The sequence below is a fragment of the Mustela lutreola genome, chromosome 13 (genome assembly GCF_030435805.1).
Source record: "Mustela lutreola isolate mMusLut2 chromosome 13, mMusLut2.pri, whole genome shotgun sequence".
Lineage (NCBI taxonomy): Eukaryota > Metazoa > Chordata > Mammalia > Carnivora > Mustelidae > Mustela > Mustela lutreola.
This window is the reverse complement of record NC_081302.1, coordinates 3,331,843-3,351,585: the sequence shown is the minus strand read 5'-3', so window position 1 is coordinate 3,351,585 and position 19,743 is coordinate 3,331,843. Positions and strand designations below refer to the sequence as shown.

The window sequence follows — 19,743 nt, the reverse complement described above, 5'->3', positions numbered from 1 at the left end:
AATAATACAATTCAGGATTCCTTAGTATGTTCTCAGGGTTGTGCAGCTCTTACCACAATCTTATTTTAGAGTGTTTTCATTCCCTCCTCATCCCAAAGAAAATCTGTCTCTTTACTTTTAACCTAATTATGTCTCCATGTTTAACTCATGATTTTTATAGAAAAAAAAATGGATGAATCATGTTTATTTTTATCCAGTCTGATGGTCTTTGTATTTTAGTTGGTGTGTTCTGACCATTTACATTTAGTGTAATTATTAATGTGATTGGCTTTAGGTCTGTCCGTTTTCTCTCATGCTCTTTTTCTCCACCATTTTTGTTCATCTATTTCCCAATGGTGCTTTCTTTGGGATTATTTGAGTATTTTTTTAGGACTCTGTTTTAATTTCTCTTTCGGTAGTTCAACTGTGTTTCTTCATATGTATTTTTTTCATAGTGGATTAGCAGTTGTAATGTATACACACCTAACTTTCAGTCTATTTGCAGTCAACCATATATTGTTCCTTTACTGACCTTTACTTTATAGTCACCACACACATTGCATCTACAGTCACAAATGTGTTACATCTACATTCTTTATAGTTGTGCCATATGTTACATCTATTTTATCGTTGTCCCATACAGTACACCCACATACATTGAATATCTCCTCCCAGGCAATGCTGTCACTTTTGCCTTGAAATGTTATGCATGCATGAGACAACTTCAGGGGAGAAAAATCTCCTTTTTATTTTCCCAGTACTTACCATTTCTGCAGCTCTCCTTCACTCCTAAAGTTCTGAGTTTCCTTCTACTGTTTCCTTGAGCAGGTCATTCACAGCTGATCGAAGAATGCTCCTAGTTTTCCTTAATCTGAGTGTCTTTTTCTTCTGCCTTTATTCTCCAAGTTCTGATTCCCCCCACAATTCACATGTTTTTGTTTACCTTTCTGGTCCTCAGATAGATGTGCATTTTTTCCAAAGTTTAGTCATAATTACTGAGAGTGATGGGCTGCTGTGGAGTTAACTTCACTGTGGCCCAGCTGATGTATTTATCCCACAGAAATTTATAATGTTAATGTAGTCAAATTAACCCTCATCTTTATAGGTTATGCTTTTTTGTACTGTTTTTAAAAAAACTTTCTTTTCAAAAAGTCAAAGAAAAAATCTCTCTTACCTTGCTGTCATAAAAATCTATCTATATTTCAAAGTTTAGGGTTTGGGGTTTTTTGTTTGTTGAGGGTTTGTTTTTGTTTTTGTTTTTTACATTTAGGAGTTCATACTACCTGTACTTTATTTGTGAGAATAGTGTAAATTTACAATACAGTTTGACATTTCTCTGCTCCAATAACAATTGCCCCATGCCTTTTATAACATAGGACCATACTTCCAACTAACCTCCAATGCTGAGAACATTGCCTGAAATGGACTATTCTCTGCATTTATCTGTAACCTTCTAAGTTTTTCTTTAATGTTAGGTTTTCTTTAATGTTTTCTAGGTTTTCTTTAATGTTTCCCTTCTTGTTGGCCTTCCTTGAGCATCCCTTCTCATCAAAGTAGTTATTTGCCTCTATAAATTGGTTTCTGTAATTCTAGAATTCATATATCCTTTTATATAACCATTTTTCTGTATTATAATTATGTGCATGTGTGTATACCCTGCAGACTTTTGAGCATACAGAGAATGCATTGAATGCATCATAATCAGTTTTGCATTCCAAACACAAGCATTCAATAAATTGCCAACTCTGTGTAATTGTCATCTGGTAGTGGCTTCAGATGAATTAAGAGAAGCAAACTGGTAGGATATTTCCTAAATTTGTTCAAATATTTAAACTCCGTCTCATGTTAAAAATGTACCAATAAACTTGGCAAACAAAATCATAGGCAGTTGCATTACTGGTTAGAGGATATTAAAGTCACATTTTATTTGGTGATTATGTTCTAAAGTTGGCGTGATTTGTGAAAGTCACATACAACAAGAGAGACTCTGAACATCCCTTATATTGCCTGTAAAAGAAAAAAAAAAACAGTGGGCTTTTATGTTTTATATATAAAACAGTACACTTTTAATGTCTACAACTCCATACAATTACATAAAACAACTTAAAGCATTAATAGCATAATATTTTGAATTCTAAGAAACTGAATTGCACAGAATTGAATTTTCAGAGGTTCATTCATTCATTCATTCAACAAATATTCCGTGTGGACCAACTTGTGCCAGGCACAGATCTAGGCACCTTGGTCTACAAAACCAACATCCTTGCCCTCATGGGACTTAAATTCTAACTTTGAAAAGCAAACAATAAAAAATATTTAAATAGTGCATAATATACTAAAAGGAAATAAAATACATTAAGAAAAGTAATCAGGATAAGCAGACCTGAGAGTGACCAGAGTGGATGTAGAGGGAGATTGGGTTGAGTAGCGACTTTAAGAAAGAGGGTCAGCAGAAGCTTCATTGAGCAAAGACAGATGAAGGAAGTCAGGGAATGAGCCATGCTGATGTCAGGGAGAATGCCTCAGTTGGGGGAACAGTGAAGACCCTGAGACAGCTGCACACCTGCGTTGCAAGGTGGCCAGTGTGGCCAATGGAGCACCAACTCCATGAATTACTAGATGTTTAGATGAAGAGAAGTTGTAGTTAACATTCATTCTAAGCGTTAATCCTAGAAAAGGGAGGCTTTTACATTATAAATGATAGCGGGAGGCTAAATGTAAAATACGAATTATGAATGTACAGTTCTGTCTTTTTACGAAACCATTTACCAGGGTTGGAAATTCTGGTCTGCTCAGAATATAAGTGAAGGTAATTGTTTGCCTTTTCTGTGAGTGGAAATATAGATGAACAGAGCTCTAATTTTGCTCCAGATAAGGGAACTGGGAGCGAGGCCCCCGGGAAGCCAGGCTGCGTATTCCCTGCCTAGTTAGCTGTGGAGCTCTGGACACTGACGCGACATGTGTGAATGCACAATTCTGGAAGGAATGGATACTTTTGCTTTGTGCTGAAATTGTGAGCGGTTAATTAGGGTGAAAAGATTTATTTTATTCAAAATAAAAGAGGGGTTTATTTTCTGACCTTAGTCGACCTCGAAGACAGGATTCTTTTCTGATCTCTCTGATTACATTATTATTTGAAACTGTCATTTTGTATTCCTGACTCCGTCAGAAATAGGCTTTAGAACAAGCTGAGCTGTGGTATCGGGAAGACATTTCATGAGCTCAATGACATCAAAGCCTGGATTTCTGAATCCCAAGTGGATTTAAATTAACTTTATGCACGTCCAGGTGACTTTTATTATCTAGTTTTGGAAAGAACTCTTGATTAAAAAGATTTGCTCTCATGTGTTGCCTACTTTGGCAAAACCTTGTCTCTTCTCCTCCCCAACCCTTCCTGCTATGTTTTCCCTTTGCCTATGTCGTCTAGCATTTGTACCTGAGGGATTTGGCATGACTATGTCTCAAAGACACTGTAATGGACCTCAGAGTCATAGTGACTGCCACTGTGCCCATCAGACCCATTTCTCCTGAGACACAGAGCTGCCCGAGTTTCCCAGATTCCCTCATGGTGCAGAGCAGACCTGTCATGGACACCAACTCAGGGGAGTGCGAACCGTAGTGAGCTGATCCACTTCCAAGCTTGGCCCCTACAAACCCCCCTTTTGCCTAGTGCTCCATGTCCTTCCCCATCTAAAAGCTCGGTACAAGATCCCAGAAGGAGCAAAGCACACTCAGGACAACACGGAAGGCCACCCCTGACCAGAAACACCCGTTTCATCCTTCATCCCAACGACGTACTTCTTTCCTCACGGGCCAGTGCTGCTTATGGTCTGCCCATGGTGGAGCTAACTAATAGCCTCTCATTTACTTAGTTTAGTGTTGCACGTGTGCGGCGAAGCATGACTGCTCTCAGTACTTTGTTATCTAAGTTTAACTTCCGTTTTGTAGTAAAAATTATTTAAGAGATCAAACATCGTACCTGCTAATGATACCATCATTAGAATATCACTTATTAGACATTGTAATACAAAGTAATACAAAGTAGTGATCAGTGGAGTGTATCTATATATATAAATATATATAATTGTGTATTTATATATATAATTGTATAATATGTATATTTATAAATTGTATATTTATATATAATTGTATATACAATATAAATATACAATTACATGGGGCGCCTGGGTGGCTCAGTGGGTTAAGCAGCTGCCTTCGGCTCAGGTCATGATCCCAGCGTCCTGGGATCGAGTCCCACATTGGGCTCCTTGCTCAGCAGGGAGCCTGCTTCTCCTTCTGACTCTGCCTGCCACTCTGCCTGTGCTTGCTTTCTCTCTCTCTCTCTCTCTCTAACAAATAAATAAAAAATCTTAAAAAAAAAAAGTTCTTCAAAAAAAATTGAAAATTAAAAAAAATATACAATTACATATATTTATATAAATATATAAATATATTTAAATTATTAATAATTATAATAATCATTATATAATTTATATACCTTTATATAATATCATATAATATAAATATCTATATATAGATACATTATGAATGTATTAATTATAAATAATTATAAATAATATAAATACAATAGTATTTGATTCATCAGAAAAGAATCCTATCTTTGAGGTCTACTAGGTCAGAAAATAAATCCTTCTTTTATTTTGTATAAAATAAATCTTTTAACTATAATTAACTGTTCACAATTTCAGCACAAGGGAAATTAAATATATATAGAACCAAAGCTTATAAGTCCTAACAAGTGGTCTATCAGAAATTCCTCAAAACCGATAGACTTCATTTTCCTCAAGGACAAAATTAATCCCCTATATCGAGTTGGACACCCTGAGAAATGTTTGCACACTTTTAGGAACTTCTTGCTGCATTAATGATTGTAAAGGAGCGCCTTTCTTGCCTCCAGTTCTCACTTTGAGGCAGGCAACGGGTAACTAAGTTTTGGAGGGAAAGTCAAGGTTGAGGACAGAGAATATTCCCTCCCCAGTGCTGCAACTTCCACAGCCAAGGGAATCGCTGAACTGTGTCCCTCTCCTAATTAGAGCTGTTTTTTAAAAATCTCCTTGGATTAGATTATTTTATTAATATCTAGTTTCTTAGGGTGTTTTTTTTTTTCTCTTTCTTATTTCATTATATCTAATGCCACAACATACAGATTGTGGTTGTTCCCAGAAAAAAAAATATGATGAGACATTAATAAATTAACAGATAATCTGTGTCCTTCGCAGCAGTGCGGGTCCCGGCCCGTTGAACGAGTGAGGAAAGGGCTCCTCTGCGACCTCTCTGTCCTCCAAAGCTGTGGAATACTTTACTACCATGAACACCATTCCCTTTAGAACTCAACCCAAATGGCCTTCCCTCTTTTTGTATCCCACGCACCATTTCACTCCAAATCAAATGCCCCATCCAAGTACGAATTTCTTGGCCAATATATCACTTTGAAATGAGTCGTGTCTCCTCTGTACTCCAATGAGAATGATTATGCAGACACTGTTAGTCGGTTAATGCCGCATTCCCTCATGACATGCTTGTGGTTCTGTGACGTTTAAGCGTCTCTATTCATCTAACTCTTTCTGTTTTTATGTTTTGTTGCTCAGTTTGCATGGCAGCCCTTCGAGGAAGCAGGTCATACTGTGTGGCTCGCAGTCCTGTAGAAAGCGTCACAGGGCCTTCCACTCTACAGTCACGGAAGGAACACGCATTCCCTGATCGACGCACCAGGAAGGCTTCTTGGAGGCCAAAGTCATTGACTAGTACCCTGGAAGGTTGACTGAACTTGGTGTACTCGAATTTGTGCTCTGACTACACCACTTACTAGCCAAGTGAGCTTGGGCTTTAAAGATGAATTTCAGCACCTGTGAAATGAGGCTAATACTACAAAGCCTGCTTATTGCTTCACATGATTATGAGAAAGTACTAGAATAGTAACGTGTGAAAATGCTTGAAGAATATAAAACAGTATCATGAAGATGAGGTTAGAAATGGGCCCTCAGAGACCTCAGAGCACTCTGTGTGTGAGCGTACGAACCAGGACTGCTGCAGAAAGAAAGCGAATTCTAGAATTCTAGGTGTGGCTCTGTCTGGTGGGACGGACAGAGAGACTGTGAGGACGTACGGTAAGGACATTGGACTAATCAGCGTGGCCAGAAAATACAGGACTTTCTGTAACCTCCTGAAGTGTGTAGGCTTGCTTGCTTAGACCAGGCAAAGGGGTAGCATTGAAGATTTTCAAACACACAGATTATGCGAATAGATCTTTTCTTTGGAGACAGAAAATCTAGTAGATTAATTGTCCTCAATAATACCTTCTGCTGTTTGCACTGAGTCCCCTATAAAATCCCAAGAAAAATGTTTTAGAAGAAATCATACTGCTATTACTTTCTGTATTTCCAATATAGTAGATTTATGTTTTTCTATATATTCCATGGATTTGACCTCCATTACTATAATACGTCATTATTATAAACACACCCTAAATATATGTTATCAATTTTGTTATACTCTAGTCACTTTTACTGATACTGTCATGTTTTCTTAAGTGAATTGAGGTAAAAGACCAGAACTCATACAAAATCCATAACCCAGAGTGCCACAAATTAATTACATTGCATGATGTATAATACAATCATAAATTTCTATTTTATAACTTTCCATTAATAGGAAGAAATATACATTCACTCATCAGAGTCCATTTTTATTCAAAGCTATTAACCTAAAATCAGCCACAAAATGCAAATAAATGTCCCTTTAAATGATATTAAATGCATTCCAATATAATATTACTTATGAAAGTTAAGAACAGTCACTATCTTTTTTAAGAAATCAAAGTGTACAGACAAGGTGAAAAGCTAAAATCCTTTCTCCCCCTCTTCACTGCCTGCTATTCAGAGGTAGCTACTCTTGCTTACAAGAGGATTTGTAAAGTGCCTTTGAAGCGATATTTTTCCCTTTTTCGAACCTTTTGGTGATGAAGGAAACAAAATGGCAACAAGAGAAACAAAATAATAAGATGAACTTCATTGAGTCTCTGTATAAATAGCTATTTCCAAATTAAAAAGGATCAGCTCTCTTTGCCTAAACCAGAAATTCTGCTTTCACATTCAGATCATTTTCTTAAGATTTTTTAGAAGTATGAAAATATACAACACTTTAATCAAAGATTTTTTTGAATCACATGTTACTCTATGCCACTTCTCTAGGATCTATTGAGACAGACTTTGGCTTTACAAACTGTGATTTTCGGATTTCACTTTTTAACGTTTTTTTTTTTTTTTTTTTCCCCTCCAACATCTTGTTAGCATCAAGTAGAAATGGGATTTGCATTTGAAACACTAATGTTCACCATTCAGTCAGCCAAGAAGATTCCTTCTTCTAATTTCCATAAATGTCAGTAAATGCCTCTTTTCACCTTTGGGTGATTAGTCAATAGAAAAATCAACTCTGTGACAAATGAACAGCAACATGATTTTACATATGAATTATTTAACAAAATCTATTTTTATCCTGGAAGGGAAAGACTTAGGGTAAAAAATCAGCAGCAAATTATTAATTTACATGTATTAATATTATTCACAGAAATGCATATCCACAGGAAGTAAAGAAATTTATACCTCATTTTTTAATTAGTTCATCTCATAGAACTCTATTAATGACACCATAGAAAACTATTGAAAATTAATAAGAAGACATATAATAACGTCATGAAGCCTTCACATCACATTGGGTTTCCCTCCGGGTTGTGAAAGATTCCGTGGATTTTGACCCGGAAAGTGAGCAAACTAATGAGAAGTGTCCCCCTTGAGATGTAGAACTTTGAGGAGCTCTGTTTTTACGTTCCTTTATCAGATTCTTGTCTTCATGTCCGCCTATACCTCTGGACATGAGAAGGCACAAAATAACTTTCCAAGTCCAGGTGGGGAAATGAACACTAAGATTCAGGTCTTGAACTTCTAAGTATCAAAACAGCAAGATTTTCTCAAACAAAACCCTTTAAAAAAAGAAAGGAAGGAAGGAAGAAAACCCACAGTGAGTTGTCGAGGTGGTAATAGCCAGTGTTTGTAAGTGGCCCTATTTTCTCGGGATTACCGCATGGATGAAGTCTTCTTGTTAAGACCCCGCTGAAAGGAGGGGATGTTGTTGGGGGATGGGTACTCCAGCCCGCGGGACGTGTCTGGACCGCGGTCATTGACATGCCTGCTTACACCTGCTGGGAGCTTGAATCAGGGTGTTCGGAGGCACCTGTTTATTAAGTGTGGAGGGCGTGGCTTCCCCTTCTGTGATCTTTGCTTGAGAACAGAAGGGAGGACAGGAGGCTGTGGCTTGGAGGGTCTGAGCTGACAGGAGGCTGTAGACGGCTCTGTAGGTGCTCTGTGCCCTCCCCCGGTGCAGCACACATAGGGGGGACTCCGGGGACGCTGCCTGCCCTCGAGGAGCTGAGCAGGGCCTCCCGCCTGTCAGCTCCTTGGAGGGGTCTGGTTGTCCCAGCTCCCAGGAGACCGTGACTTTCTGCTCTCCCATACCAAGTCACCAGGTGGCTCCTAAGCTTTGAAGCTTTCATACTTGTTTCGAATGTCAAATTTAAAAATAAAAATCACAGAATAATTTCCAGGTATATTATTAGATTCTCCACTGATATTGGTTTCAAAGGCATTGAAGCTGACAGATGGTCTTCACCCTTTTCTAGAAGCCTGGGGTTTGTACCTGTTATACAATAGTATCATTTTTCCCCCGTGCCATCCAAAAATAATAATTCTGGGCATGGGACGTCTTAGTCTGTCTGGGCTTCTGTAAGAAATGCCGCAGACGGCGTGGCTTATCAACGACAGATATGTCTTTCTTGGGGTTCTGGAGGCTACAAATCCAAGATCGGGGTGCTGGTATGGTCGGGGGAGGGGCCCTTCGGGTTTACAGATGTCTCTCCGTGTCCTACCGGGTAGAAAGTGTGAGGCAGCTTTGCGAGAGCTTTAATAAAACCACGGATCCCATTCATGGGGGTCCATCCTCATGACTTAATTGCCTCCCTCAGGCTCCAACCACAAACAACACCCCACGGAGGGTGAGGATTCTGACCTGCAAATTTGGGGGGACACAGACATTTGGGCCACTGCATGGGATAAACTTGAGTGTCAGACGCATTGCATGCGTCGGTCCCCTGGAAGGCTAGGGTGGCGGTCGCGCTGTCTTTCTGGGGGCCGCTCACTAGCCATTCAAAGCCATCAAGACATGTGTGAACTCAGAGTAACTAATGGGCCTGGACCCACACCTGATTGATTTCAGGGCAACAGAACATTTTGAGTGAGCTCCCAGAGTTTCATGGTGTTTGCAAGAACCATATCTGAATCCGTGACGGGAGAACTGCCTCCCAAGTGTAAGAACGCGCTCAGGGTCCATCTGGCCTCCAAGTGTAAGAACGCGCTCAGGGTCCATCTGGCCTCCAAGTGTAAGAACGCGCTCAGGGTCCATCTGGCCTTCCTTGAAGGATCTCTCTGCCTTTCCTCCCCTGTCCTGGATGGCGGTGAGATGCCCGGGCCCCAAAATTTACTTTTTGAAAAATGAAACCAGAAATCTAATACACTGTGTAAGAGGAGATTTCGATACACAGCAAGCAAACCCAGTTAAAAGAGTCTTTTTAAAAATAGCCTCCGGAGGCCATCAGGGAGGAGGAATTTATGCACGTCCCCCCGGGAGGAGCCCAGACTTGTCGCCTGCTGCAAACCCTCTGCCCGCACCTGAGTCCTTCCTCATCAGGACCCCAGGACAGGTCCTTTCCTTTCTTCACTTCAAGAGAAACCAGCTTCCAAAAGTTTCTATAACCCTAACGTGTCAATGAACCCAACCAACCCCAGTTAAGCCAGTCTTAATCCCTGTTGTAAGTGGAGGACCTAACTGAGAAGGGCACTCGTGACCTTCACCGTTATTACTCTGTCCTGTCTCCTCGGAGCACGGGAGTCAGGTTTCTGCCTGAACCCTTCTCCCAAGCTGCAGTTCTGGCGGCCCAAATCAAGGCCTGCTGGCTTAAATTTTCAACAGTGAGTTCTTTCTCACTGACGACTGTGATCAACTTTCTCCCTTCTCCCAAGCATGTCGCTGGGCATTCGTACACGACCTCTGTTTCAGTTCTCCAAGGGCCCTGGGCACCCGGTGCTGGGTAGAGATTAATTTACTCACTTTGGACTCGAAAGGACACCGCTGGTCTGAGCAAGAAACACATTCTACCTCCAGAGACTTCTACCCACATGGATCCACATTTTCCTACTTACGTATCTTATGTGACCTCTTTTAAATTTTATTTTAAAGATATTATTTATTCAGTTGAGTGAGAGAGCAGAGGGTCAGAGAGAAGCAGACTCCCCGCTGAGCAGGGAGCCCCAACATGGGGGCCGTTCCCAGGGTCCTGGACCATGAATTAGCAGAAGGCAGACGCTTAACTGAGCCACCCAGCCGCCCCTATGTGACCCTTTTTAAATAGAAGCAAGATTCCCCTTAACCCTGAACGTTTCTTAAGTTATTATAGTAGTAAGACACAAACGGTTCCATAAGATCTCTGTAGACTTTCACCTGTCATTACAGCTGTAAAACCAAAGCAAACTTACAAACTAAACACGACAAAAACCGACAAGAGCAAAAAATTGACGTTTACAACATTCGTGCTAGGTGTGATTTTGTTCAGCTGAAATGAAATGACGGATGACAAAGTGAAGGTGGTCGGACTCAGATGCCAAGAACATGGGTCCGTGTCTACCACCCTGAGCCCTTCGGGACCTCAAGCTTCTGCCGCTTCTCTCGGCTTGAACTGCGGGGCAACTGCCCACCTCGCCCAGGCTGCGGTCCGGCTCAGCTCTTTCTCAGAGGAGGATGCCTCATTTGCTTATGAAACCATCCACTGTTTCCTCATTGATCTGCAGCGATATCAGCAATATTCCCTGTGTCGTCCGCTTGTAAATAAAATACGAAGTCGGAGAGTAAAGTCTTGCTGAGCACTAGCTTAATGATTATAGTGCTTTTGAAAAACTATTTTGTAAAGAAAAACGCACTAAATACTAAATTATCCAAGAATGCGAGGACCCCCAAAATAACATATACAAATAGCTATTTACTATTCACTAAAATCTGTTTATCTTACTCCTGAAATTCGGAGAAACTCTGGACCTTTCATTTCTTCACGTATAACTCTCTTTAGTTTTAAATTTATATATATATAAAAATATATATATAATATAAAATAATATATTATTATATTATTATAATATATAATATAAAATAATATATTTATATTTAATGACATATAAATGTATTTTATTTTATGATTAATAAAATAATATATATTATTTTATTAAATATATATTTAATAGTATATAAATACATATTTATATGTGTGTATATATATTTATGTGTATAGAATAAATCCAGTGGGTTGCTCAGTATGTGAGATTTCCTTGTTGATAAGGAAGAGACTATGTTATGTTACAGAGGGCCCCAAATTGTGAGAAGTGTTCTCATGTAATGTTATCTGTTCGACTCATCAGGATAATTATAATTCAGCAATGTTTAGGGTTTTTCTCAAGTCCAAGAGCAAACAATGACAAAACCGTAAGACCCTGCATTTATAGGGCACTGGCTGCTTCTTTAAGGCGCGCTGTTAAGTGGCCCGCGCACATTCCTCCTGTAAACCATCCCGCGTTTTGTTGAGGTGGACTGTTCCTGCCAGCCCACCTCACAGATGAGGAAGCTGACGGGCTTGCTGGCAAATGCAGGATTCTGGCCCGCGCCCCAGTTGCCAGGAACTGGGTTTTAGACCAACGCTGCGTCTCCTCGAGCGAGCCCTGGGGCGCTCGTGGGCCAGGGATGCTTTGGGAGAGGATGAAGTCCCGTGTCCCTCTTGGCTTGTGTACCTGGAGTCCTATGAAACGCTTCTTCTCACCTCTTCTTTCCCCTTTTGCAATGGTGGCAGCCTCCTTTTTCAACATTCAGAGCAAACCTCCTCTGTGGAGCTTCTCCACACCCTCCTCTGCAAGCCCCGTTTCCCACGTGGATCGGGAGAGGGGAGATTTTTAAACGACATCTTCCCCGTTGTTATGCTGTGTGCAACAAGTGAAGACAGCTGTGTGTTTGGCTTGCTTCGGAGTTCCTTTAAAGGCAAGATATTTGTCACATTCATGGAGCACAAAGATGGGACAGCGTGGACAGCCAAGGGATCATAGGTAGGGGACAATTTTTACATCTCCAGTCGTTAACACTTGCTTTTTGGTTCTGAAAGATGATGATTTTGTGTCCAAACACTGTACTATAAAACACGCCCAAAAAGAAAATAATTAAGTGGCGAGCTCTCTGCAGGGACACGGGGTGGAGATAGATCTTTGAAGCAAGGTAAACAAGCTTCAAGTTACAAGATCCCAGTAGGACACCTGTAGCGGATGAAGAAATCAGGATAAATGGGGCGGGGGGTGAGGGGTAAGAAGGCGCCCATTTCCAGCTCTACCCTTGACCCCCAGCATCACTCCCTCTCTTTATGAAAAGAAATGGCTCCCTTTCAACACCAAAACTTAATTTAAAAAAAATTTTTTTCACCCTGTCAAGTCCCCGTCCTGTTTCCTCCATCCCCCACCCACCTCCCCTCCGCTGACCGGACGTGCGCTGTCAGTAGTCACGAGTCTATTTTCCAAACCAAAATTTTTGTTTCAAAGTCATTCTTGCCTTCTTAATGATCATACGTAATTTATCATGAAGCATGAAATAGTGGTAGAGGAAGCTGTGAGGGTTTTTGTTATTTCCCACAGGTCAGGAACCTTACAGAATGCAAAAACACTGATGGTGATGTTTGCGGAGCGCTGGGTAACATTGTGCACACTTTGTAGTGCTTGTATGTTACTTGACCTTCGTTTAAATAATATCCATAGTTGCCATTGTTTGCTATTCTAAAATACTAAAGCCCTTTTACGGCTTTTGACAGATGTGATTTTTGTGCCTCACGATCTAATAAATTCAATAAATCCAAATAGAGCAGATTAAACATCGTTCGGGCACACCGTTCTTATCTTCTTATCTAATCATCGTCTCTCGGATCATAATTTTAAAATCCCCTCTGAACTTCTTTATGTTGCAAGTAGTGACCTATGATGTATCCTTACACAAAATTTTAACTCTCATTTAAGGAATAACCTGTGAAAATTCTTTATTTTTCTTTCTTTAAAAGAAAATCAATAATGTTAGTATGTTACCATCTCATTTAGACCATTCTGGCAACTACCCTTAGGTACCTATTAGATTTTACTCAACACCTATTAATCTCCATAATAGACAATAAAGTTCCGTGGGATCTCTCAATGAAGGGTTTATTCTGAGCACTCGTTGATTATTGCAAACATCAGTCACGTTTCTACTTATCAAGGAAGCATGGAAAGCGCCTGGTTGTTGATTGGAAGATGGGGTTCTTCTTTACTTACTACATTATTCAAGACATCAATAGCCTCATTAAGAAAATGCTTTCTAGTGGATTGGGTATATAAGTCTCACCTTTTACAGTGTACTTGGGAATTCAGATATTTTTAGTAAACACTGAGAAGCTTTGAAAGGATAGAGAGCATTTTTTCCCCCAAACATTGAAGCAGTAGCTCAGGGGATTTGGGATATTTTCCATCAAAAGCCTCCTCTCCAGCTGCCGTCCGATCAGCAGCCGCAGAGTGGCTCTATCTGGAAGTGCGTTCCTGTTAGGAACGGCTTGGCGGAGGCCCACCTCATGCACGGTTTTGGTCATTATGAAGGGCTGTGGAAGAGAGTCTGGGATTGAGAGGAGACCCAGAATGGATGTGCTCTGGGGCTGGCGTGGGGACAGAGCTGTGTGGCTCTCCGGTGCCCCGGCATGAACAGAAACACGGTCTGTGCATCCGGCCATGGAAAAGCAAGGCCAGCTGCTGGGCGGAGATGTGCTTGCTGCTGGTCCAGCTTTTATGCTTTACTCTGTCTTGTTAGAGCTGCCTCCATTTTCATGGGACTTCTGTATCTTTATTGTTCTCTTTTAGATTGATGGAATATTTATTATTTCACATTTCCTGTATGTAACTTCACATGTCATTACATGTTCTCTCCCTGCGTGTTCTACAGTTTGACTAGAGAAGAAAGCGTGCATTTTCTACTTACTGCCTCTTAAGGGACTTTTGTTACCCTGACCATTTCCCTAGTGCTGCTAGAAGCCTACCGCCTCGAACCTCCCCGCAACCCCTCCTGGCTTTCCCAGGTCGTCCTTGGTGTGCATTCTGGTTCTACAGATAATTTATGGTCCATAAGGTGTCCCAACAGCTAGCTTCTGTTTACCCTTGGATTTAATTCTGGTGTCCATGAATTTAGAAGCTTAATTAAGAATTAAGAAATTTAAAAACTTGATTCTCTCCTAAGTTTCAATTTTTTCCACCTGGGGTCATTTTCCTTCTCCTTAAAAAAAAATGAGAGACTTCTGATGGCAAATTTTCCCCTTTTATTATCTAAAGGTATCTCTATCTTACCTTTTGAGGGTTATTTTGATTGAGAGTAGAGTTTTAGGCTGAATTAGTTTCATCCAGTACTTTAACTCCTTATTTTCTGTCTTCTGCTTAGAAGTCAGCTTTCCCTCTCATTGTTGTTCCTCTGAAGGGAATGTGTCTCTTTCCTGTAGATTTTAAAGCTTTTTCCTTTGTCTTTGTTTTAAGAGGATCTACCTTGTGCTTTCTCACTGCTGGCGGGGGCCTGTGTGTGTTTGCCTTTTGTGTGGTTTCGCTGAGCCTCTTGGGTGTGTGGATTGATGCCCTTTGGAAGTTCGGGAAACTTATCTCTTTGAGGACTGCCCTGTCACATTCTTTGCGTATCTCTTCCCTCTGGAATTCCTTTTATGTGTGTCTGTTCCGCGTCTTCGGTGTGTCCATCATTTCCTCTCTCTTAAGCATGTCATCATCACAGGTATTTTAAAGTCTCTATCGACGAACCCTAAATCAGGATCATCTGGTGAATCTGCTTCACGCTCTGATTTTTAGTGAATTTCCTTATCTCTCCGCATGCCATTTCTGATCACGCAGTAAGCGTCGTGGGTCAACAAACTGTAGATGCTGCCGAGGCTGCGCACGACGAGGGAGAGATGCCATCATCACATTAGGGGGCAAAAGCACGGGCGGGAGGCCTCAGTCCAATCCCGGATTGAGCCGCGGTGCAGAAGCAGCCTCTGCTCTGCCTCTCGCCCGCAGGCAGCACCCGCCTGAGCTTTGGCCTGTGGGTTTTTTGTTCCTTAGCTCTGGAAGAGCCCAGATGCGCTCCAGCTGTGCATTTCAGAAGTCTTGCCCCCTCTCCAGGCTGTGCAAAAATCTGCAAGTCTCCAAGACGAGACGGGTCAGGCGCTTGAAGCTATTCTCTCCCCCTATCCCACCCTCTTCTGAAGCACCTCAAACACCCCAGGGGATTTCACTCTGTTTTTTTGTAAGCTTTTGGCCTAAAGCACCACTCCCACATACAGCTGGAGAACTTAACAAATATCTCTTGGGGAAAACGGTGATCATCTGAGGGTCTGCAAATTCCCAATCTGTGTCTCTCGTCTCTTACAACTGCAACATGTTGTACAGTTTCTCTGTCTTCTAGAAAGGGCTCTCTAGACCTACAGAAGAGCTCAGAATTGGCAAATGTCCCAGGAGAGGGGAAGAAAAAGAAAACAGCTGGTCATTATCTGTTCAGAAAGATTCAGAATTTCAGTTTCTCTGGTTCTCAGAGCTATCTGATGCTCTAAATATATGATTTGGGTAATTTGTCTTTTTTTTTTTTTTTTTTTTCATCTTTACAATGGGAGCCGTAACCTGACATGACCTTAAAAACCCTATGCAGGTGGGAAGTTTTCCTGTTTTGTTTCTAATTAGATCAGCGTAAAGTTAGGTTACTTAACAAAAACAATACCTCAAGGAAGCTGGGGGGAAAATCAGTTCAGATGGTAAAAATATTCTTCCATCAATTATATACTCTCTCATAATAAATCCCGTGAGAGTCTTATCCGCAGATTGCTTTATGTGCTGAACGTGGGCCAAGGACTATGGATATACAAGAGCTCGGAATCCACAGAGTGAACGAGATGGCAGCTGATAGTAACAGCCAGGTGTACACGGGGCAGTAGAGGCGCTACAACACAATCGCAGAGGAGGCACACGGGTTCCACTCAGTCCCACGGAGGGAGAGGAGAAAGGGAGCGTGGCAAAGGGACGCTGGTCTTCAGCTCTAGCCCGCTTTCATTCACTCTCGTTCGTTTTGCTGGGAGGCTGGGAGCTGCACGACCACAAAGCAGGAGGGCCTTTGGAAGTGGGCGGGGACGTCTAGTTTCTTCTGAATTCTCCCCGGTATCCCCGCTGTGATGTCTGCACACTCACTTGAGGATGCCCAGAGCAACCGTGTCCTAGGCAAGCGACAGGAAGAAGCCCATGCAATCACACTGTGATGCTGTCCTGCAAAGGTCCATCGAGTTCTGTCTGTCTGCGCCCAAGGACAGCGAGCACCCGCTGCTGGTTCAGATCACGGCTCTGATTTGCCGCTGCAACCTAGAGCGTGTGCTGAGGCCCCGGTGAGGTTGCAAGTGTTTTCAAGGACCTATATAACTCGTTCCCTGCTGCAGGGTGGGCTGTCCTTGACCTCACTTTGGTCCTGGAGACAGTGTCTGTATCCACCCCGTTCCCTGTTAACACTGACCGTGGATGGGCTCTCTCGAGCAGCCCCATCCCTGGGCTGATGCCTCGTAGTCAGGAGTAGACTCGTGCTCCCTGAACAGATGTGGACTAGTACTGCCTAGATGGGGGGGGCCCTAGAATCGGGGGAACCTCGAGAAACCCAAAGAGCTCTATGACACACAGCCTCTCGGTCGTGATGAGGGGGAGGTATGGGATGTTCTAAGAAGGTGCACTGCGATAGAGGGCGAAGGGCCCGCTCCTGGAACTCCCTGGATGTTTCTCTCCTCAGCCAGTGTTCTGTCCTCCCTGCTCTGTTCTGTGGGCCGCCTGCACCTGGCCGTTTCCAGCCCCGGGGTGGAGGCGGTTTCCCGAGGCAGCAGCGCCTGGAGGCTTGGAAGCCGGCGAGAGCAGCCCCGGGGGGGCCCTCCCGCTGCCTCTGGCCATCACAGCACCTGCTGCTCCAAGTCTCCCCTCTTCCCCCCCCCCCCCCCCCCCGCAGGTCATCCAGCAGCTGCGGCTCTCCGAGAACGAAAGCGCGGCCCTGCAGGAGCTCCTGGCCTGGAGGCGGAAGCTGTGCGAGGGGCGGGAAGACTGGCAGCGCCTCCTGCACCCGCCGGAGCCCAGGGCGCCTCCCCCTCCTCCCTGCAAGAAGCCCACGCTGGTGAAGAAGCCCGAGGGCGCGTCCTGCGGCCGGCTGCCCGCCGAGCTGTGGGACTCCGGGCTGTGAGCGGCCGCGCGCTCAAGGGCCCGCCGCTTCCCGGCCGGGGCCCCTGGCACGCGTCTACACGAGTGGCCCGGACCCCGGACGGAGGCCGGACTCGGCGCGTGTGCGTGTGCGCCCGTGTGCCTGTGTGTGTGTGCGTGTGCGCGAGTGCGTGTTCCTTCTCGCCCGTGCGGGGTACGCGCTCCGTTTCTCGGCCCGCAGCCCTCCCCCCCCCCCCCCCGGGTGGAGCAGGCGCTGGACAAGTGCGGGGCAGCGCCAGCGGGACCGGGCGGGGCCGTCGAGGGTCGCGCTCCGGCTCTGGGGTCGGGGTCCCCGATGCTCCTGGCCCCTCAGCCGCTCGCCCCCAGCATACCCTCCGCGACGGACGCCTGGTGTCTTCGTCGGTTGTGTTGTTTGGCCATTACGAACCTGATGGTGATGGTCCGGGTTCGGACCCGTTTTCTAACTCTCCGCAGTTGGTGCTCCCTTCAAACACAAGTGTGAAAACGCGTGTCTACAATTTTCTCTCCTCCCGTATCTTTTTTAAACCTGAAGGACCTAACCCCCTCGAGACCGTGGCATTGCTTTAGCCCGCATCAAGCCTGTGCGCGCGGACTGGGTCCCGGGGTTCCGCGGGGCCGCCTGCGGAGGCCCGTCCCCCCGGGGCCGCGACTCTGCGGACGCGCACGGCCAGCTCCTGCCGGACTTCTCCTGTCCCCGCGTCACCCTCGGCCGCGGGAGCTCAGTGGAGCACGGGGCGCTCCCGGGCCGCAGCTGGCCGCGTGACAGGGTCACCCCGGAGGCCTGCCCAGTCCAAAGGAGCTCGCGGGGACCCGCTGCACCGGGCTGTGACGCCGCCTCCCAGGGTCGCGGTCCCCTCGGAGCTGTGCCACTGGCTCCCCTGCTCCAGTCCTCAGCCCTCCCGTAACAGAACCGCCCGTTTATCCGTGTGCTTCTGCGGCGGTCGGGATGCCTTCAGCGGCGCCCCCCGACTGCCCTCGCTGCTTGGAACGCCGTGTTCGTACCACGTCCCAATAAACGGTGCAGCTACAGTCTTCGGCGGTGGTGTTTATTTGGGGTTGTTGCTGTGTCCCTGGCCGAAGAGCAGGGGCATTGAAGCCATCCTGTCCCCGCGGCCTGCCTTCCTCTGCGCTCGCAGCCCCCTGCAGGCTTTGGGCACTAAGGGTCTATTTTAAAATAAAGGTTTTATGAATATTCAGGTATAACGGCCATGCAGGCAAATGTCAGTGTTGAGAATAATGTGTTTGTTATTTAGAAATAAAAGGCTGCCAGGTCCACAGACGATTTCCTTTAAAAAGGTAGTTTCTTAAGGTGCCAGGGAAGAAGGTCTGGGTCAGCCAGGGGGCATGGGGCCAGGGAACCCAGGGGCCCAAGCCTAGATTGCCATGTGCTTGGGAAGGATGGGGAGGCAGGGTTTGCAGGCCTAGAATTGGTGAGTTTGAATAATTTCAGGGGCTCCCGGTGGGAGGCTGTCCCTGGTTGTCTGGTACTTGGCCCTGGGCCGTGGGATGGGGGCAGGGTCACTGGCTGAAGAGGGACCGCCCATGAAGGGGGTGCTTGAGTGTGGGCTCCAGAGTGATTGGCAATATCTATTATACGTAGGCGATGGGGAGGGCTGTTAAAGCATGAAAACTGTGAACATGGAAAGGCACAGTAAATACAGGGTCAGCGACAACATTACTGATGCCGTCTGACAGGGAGGCCTTCCGGGTCACCTCCCGCTTCTCGCCACACCCTGCCGCTCCCGGCCCTCTCCCCGACGCCTGACTCCCGCACCAGCCACCAGCAATGGAAGAAGCCGGCTTTCCTTGACCTACATGGCTTCCTACATGGCTGGCCTTGCACACTGTGGCTGCCTAATGATCGTGGACCATAAGTCTCAACTGATCTCCGCCCGCCTCCAACAGACACAGTGTATTTATTTGGACCAGGGTGAAAAGCAAACTGTTCCAGCATTGTACCTTCTGAGAATTTGTTTCCATTGTGCACTGAACACTGGCTATGACCCTGCAGGCGCTTTGCACACATCATTCCTAACACAGACCTCCCTGGGAATGACCATCTACCTACTCATCCTAGAATTAAAGCCTTAAGTAGGCTATCAGATCATAAACCCTCATCTTTATGGTTCCAAAGCCCATGTCCCATTAACTTGATAGGCAGAAATGTTCTGCTCATTATATCAAAATATATCTTTAAAAATCTTCAAACTAAATGACTCTTGGGGGATACAGTGTTGCGTGAAAATGGGAGGTAACACTTTCCTGGAGAGCTTACGCAGAGTGGGCTGTCCCCAACACGGGTGGGTCTGAAGGACACCATCCCCTGTTCTGTTAACCTGGTCACAGTTTTGGGCACGTGTAG

The 19,743-nt window shown here is 44.5% G+C and overlaps 1 protein-coding gene across 3 annotated transcripts in view; it reads left to right on the top strand.

Annotated features, from left to right (window-relative positions):
• The window catches only part of MYO16 (myosin XVI), a 579,863-nt gene extending 561,450 nt beyond the window's left edge, over positions 1-18,413 (top strand). For all 3 annotated transcript variants that reach the window (XM_059144127.1, XM_059144126.1, XM_059144125.1), the window contains exon 35: positions 17,155-18,413. In XM_059144127.1, coding sequence (XP_059000110.1) covers positions 17,155-17,382 — 228 coding nt within the window. In that variant the 3' untranslated portion in view covers positions 17,383-18,413. The remainder of the gene's footprint in view (positions 1-17,154) is intronic.
• The last annotated feature ends 1,330 nt before the right edge of the window (positions 18,414-19,743 follow it).